The 3706-nt window shown below is 45.8% G+C and overlaps 1 protein-coding gene across 1 annotated transcript; it reads left to right on the top strand.

The window, feature by feature from the left end:
• The first annotated feature begins 234 nt into the window (after nucleotides 1-234).
• Nucleotides 235-3415, top strand: FGFBP1 (fibroblast growth factor binding protein 1). Its single transcript, XM_055385694.2, has 2 exons — nucleotides 235-723; nucleotides 2327-3415. Exon 2 carries the CDS (start codon nucleotides 2347-2349, stop codon nucleotides 3049-3051), a length of 705 nt encoding a protein of 234 aa, XP_055241669.1. The 5' UTR covers nucleotides 235-723; nucleotides 2327-2346; the 3' UTR covers nucleotides 3052-3415.
• Nucleotides 3416-3706: the final 291 nt, after the last annotated feature.

Genomic DNA, 3706 nt, shown 5'->3' with positions numbered 1-3706 from the left:
CTGCTTATGTAGTAACTTCAGATGGAAAAAGGAGCTCAGACACTAAGAAAACTTCGGCAACTTCAGTCACCCATTCAACAAAGATTTATTGAGAGTGGCAGGCAGGAAGAGATGAGAACATGGATGTAGAGAACCTCACATTTAATTTTGAGATCTTCGTTTTCCTGCCTCTGTGAACTTGGACAAGCTATTACATATCTCCAGAATCAATTCCTGCTTTTGTAAAAGAGGAATAATCATTGCGCTCCCTACTAGAGTGGATGTGATGAGGGAAAAGGAGAACTCAGGTAAAATGGGCTCGGTAGTTTGGCAGCTCGGATCATGTCATTATAGTTATTTTACTCCTCCATAGACATCACTGCTGGGGTCCTCTCCCCATCAAGGAGGGTCATTGTGAGGCTGAGTTGTCCTCCTATCCTGGCCACATGGTGGACAGGGAAGGGCCTAGAGGAAGCGTTTGATGGCATGCAGGTAACCCCCCTTTTCACTGGATTACATCCAGCACTTTCCCTGCAGGAACCGGCTCCCTCGGAGGGGCGTGGCTGGGAGGAGCTGTGAGTAATGTGCCACAGTGTTGTAAAAACCCAGTGAGTGTTATAAAAACCCAGTCAGCCTGGCTCCTGTTGAATAGTCTACCCCCCTTGCACTCTACCTGAGACAGCTGCAGCCTGCAATTCACTCCCACCGCCTGGGATTGCCCTGGATCCGTGTGCTCAGAACAAGGTAAGAGCCTCGCTCCTTTAACAGCTTTATTACCTGCTGCCACTTCTCACTCCACCAAGGGCCTGGAGTTCTTTGGGCCTGCATTCCATTATGGGCAGGTGGGGGCTGAGCCCCAGGGCCGTGAGAAATGACTGGGTGTTTTTCTGGCATATCCAGTCTCCTCTTCACCATTTATTGCTGTTCTCCGCCCTTTTGTGATTGTCTTTCTCCTCCTTAACCCTAGAAGATGGCCAACTTCTAGGGTAGAAATCAGATCAGGACCATTTCCTGGGTCTGCCTCTTTTTATAAAAAATTCTGTGTTTTGTTTTAAATGGAGCACAAATAATACAAATCATCTTATCATTATGTGTTATATCAAACTAAATTGTCATTGCTCATAGTTGTTTTTCTTATTCTTTGGCAATGTTTTTAAAGGGCAGAGTAAATGTGAAAAGCAAAAAGTGATCAACCAAGGGTGACAGAAAGGAATAAGGAGATTGATCTGGCTACCCATACCAGCTTTGAACTTGCCCACTATGAGATCCTGAGCAATTTACTTACCTGTCTGAGCCTTAAGAGTCAGAGCTGTCACCTGGGATGACATATTAATAGCTACCTGGAAGGGCTCTTGTGTGGATTTCACAAGGTGGGAATCAAACCCTAGACCGGTACTTAGCACACAGGAGGTGTCATATAGAAATTGACTTCTCTTCTTCTGTTAAGCATGGGTTTTTATTGTGCACGTGATCAGATCCATGCAGTTCAGTGTGACGTTGGTGTTCATCCTATTGATTCAATGATTTCTCATGATCCTTGTCTTCGATCTTGCAGTGTGAACTATCTGGTTGAAATTCACCTGTCTCCACCCTGATTCACTTTACCCAGGCAAATCAGACAACCACCCCACCTCACACCTTTCCTTAAACTCTTACTTCCCCACAAAAAGCTCCCCCAACCCCCACAACCCCACCCACCCCACCCAAACCCCAGGCATGTTCAACTCTGGGTCAACATCACCTTTCATGATGCTTACCACGTCCTTTCTCATTTTGGGCATCTGTCACGTCTTTTCTCATTTTGGGCATCTGTGTCCATATGGAGTCATGAGATAGAAATCCAGCCCTTTGGAGCTGAAAGAAAGTTTGGAGCAGTAACTTGTTTCAGATCAGAAACAGAGATGATGGGATAGATTCCCTGATCAATGCTATTTAAATTCTCCCAAAGAGTGGCCTCTAATCTCTTTCAAATCTGAGGCTTTCTCAATCATGGTGATTTCTTCAACACCTAGTCTGGTGGGGGGCATATAGTAGGTGCTCAGTAAATGCTTGTTGAATGAGTGAATGAAAGAGTGAGGAGTGAGCAGATGCAGGAGTTAATAAGTGAATAAATGATAAATGAGAGTTTGTGAGGCTCCAAAGAGTGGTAGTTTTGTGACACTCAAGACTCAAGTCAAGTGGAAATGTGAGTAGACAGGCTGTTTGTCTAGTGACTCCAGGAGCCAGAAGCGTTCTTGGTCTACTCTGAAATCAGGTAGGCACCTGTCAGGGTAGGGGGAGGCCAGTGTGTAGTCCTGCACAGCTGAACTGCTGCCTGCCACTGACTCACCTGCCTTTTGTCAAACAGGTGCCCGCCCAGCTGCAGCCATGAGGATCCGTAGCCTCACCCTGCTCTCCTTCCTCCTACTGGCTGCTCAGGTGCTCCTGGTGGAGGGGAAAAAAAAAGTGAAGAATGGACTTCACAGCAAAGTGGTCTCAGAACAAAAGGACACTCTGGGCAACACCCAGATTAAGCAGAAAAGCAGGCCCGGGAACAAAGGCAAGTTTGTCACCAAAGACCAAGCCAACTGCAGATGGGCTGCTACTGAGCAGGAGGAGGGCATCTCTCTCAAGGTTGAGTGCACTCGATTGGACCATGAATTTTCCTGTGTCTTTGCTGGCAATCCAACCTCATGCCTAAAGCTCAAGGATGAGAGAGTCTATTGGAAACAAGTTGCCCGGAATCTGCGCTCACAGAAAGACATCTGTAGATATTCCAAGACAGCCGTGAAAACCAGAGTGTGCAGAAAGGATTTTCCAGAATCCAGTCTTAAGCTAGTCAGCTCCACTCTGTTTGGGAACACAAAGCCCAGGAAGGAGAAAACAGAGATGTCTCCCAGGGAGCACATCAAGGGCAAAGAGACCACCCCCTCTAGCCTAGCAGTGACCCAGACCATGGCCACCAGAGCTCCCGAGTGTGTGGAGGACCCAGATATGGCAAACCAGAGGAAGACTGCCCTGGAGTTCTGTGGAGAGACTTGGAGCTCTCTCTGCACATTCTTCCTCAGCATAGTGCAGGACACGTCATGCTAATGAGGTCAAAAGAGAACGGGTTCCTTTAAGAGATGTCATGTCGTAAGTCCCTCTGTATACTATAAAGCTCTCTACAGTCCCCCCAAAATATGAACTTTTGTGCTAAGTGACTGTAACGAAATATTTAAACAGGTTTTGTAATTTTTGCTTTTGTCTTTTGGAATTTGCCTTATTTTTCTTGGATGTGATGTTCAGAGGCTGTTTCCTGCAGCATGTATTTCCATGGCCCACACAGCTATGTGTTTGAGCAGTGAAGAGTCTTTGAGCTGAATGAGCCAGAGTGATAATTTCAGTGCAACGAACTTTCTGCTGAATTAATGGTAATAAAACTCTGGGTGTTTTTCAGAAATACATTCAAACATTACTTGGTTTCTCTGTGTCTGGTCCCAAATAAACTCATTAAGTAGTCCCCGTATATCAATGGAAAAACAATCTAAATAGGAACTTCCAGTTCCCCACCCTTCCCAAGTTATCTCTTTCCAGAATCCTTCTTTATAATTGTATCCATTGGTCAGTGGTGTTTGGTGCTTATTGAAGTATAATAACTAGGATCCCTGTTTTCAGGTGGGACACCTGGTATATAGCGTGATTAAATCATTTGTCAGGGACTCATAGATGGTAAGAGGGCTGGTAGGATTGGAACCCAGGAGCTCTG

This window comes from Gorilla gorilla, chromosome 3, assembly GCF_029281585.2.
Source record: "Gorilla gorilla gorilla isolate KB3781 chromosome 3, NHGRI_mGorGor1-v2.1_pri, whole genome shotgun sequence".
Lineage (NCBI taxonomy): Eukaryota > Metazoa > Chordata > Mammalia > Primates > Hominidae > Gorilla > Gorilla gorilla.
This window is presented reverse-complemented; position numbering and strand designations above follow the sequence as displayed.

Excerpts from the sequence above, each read along its gene's own strand:
- FGFBP1 (XM_055385694.2), top strand. The coding sequence starts at position 2,347 with ATGAGGATCCGTAGCCTCACCCTGCTCTCCTTCCTCCTACTGGCTGCT.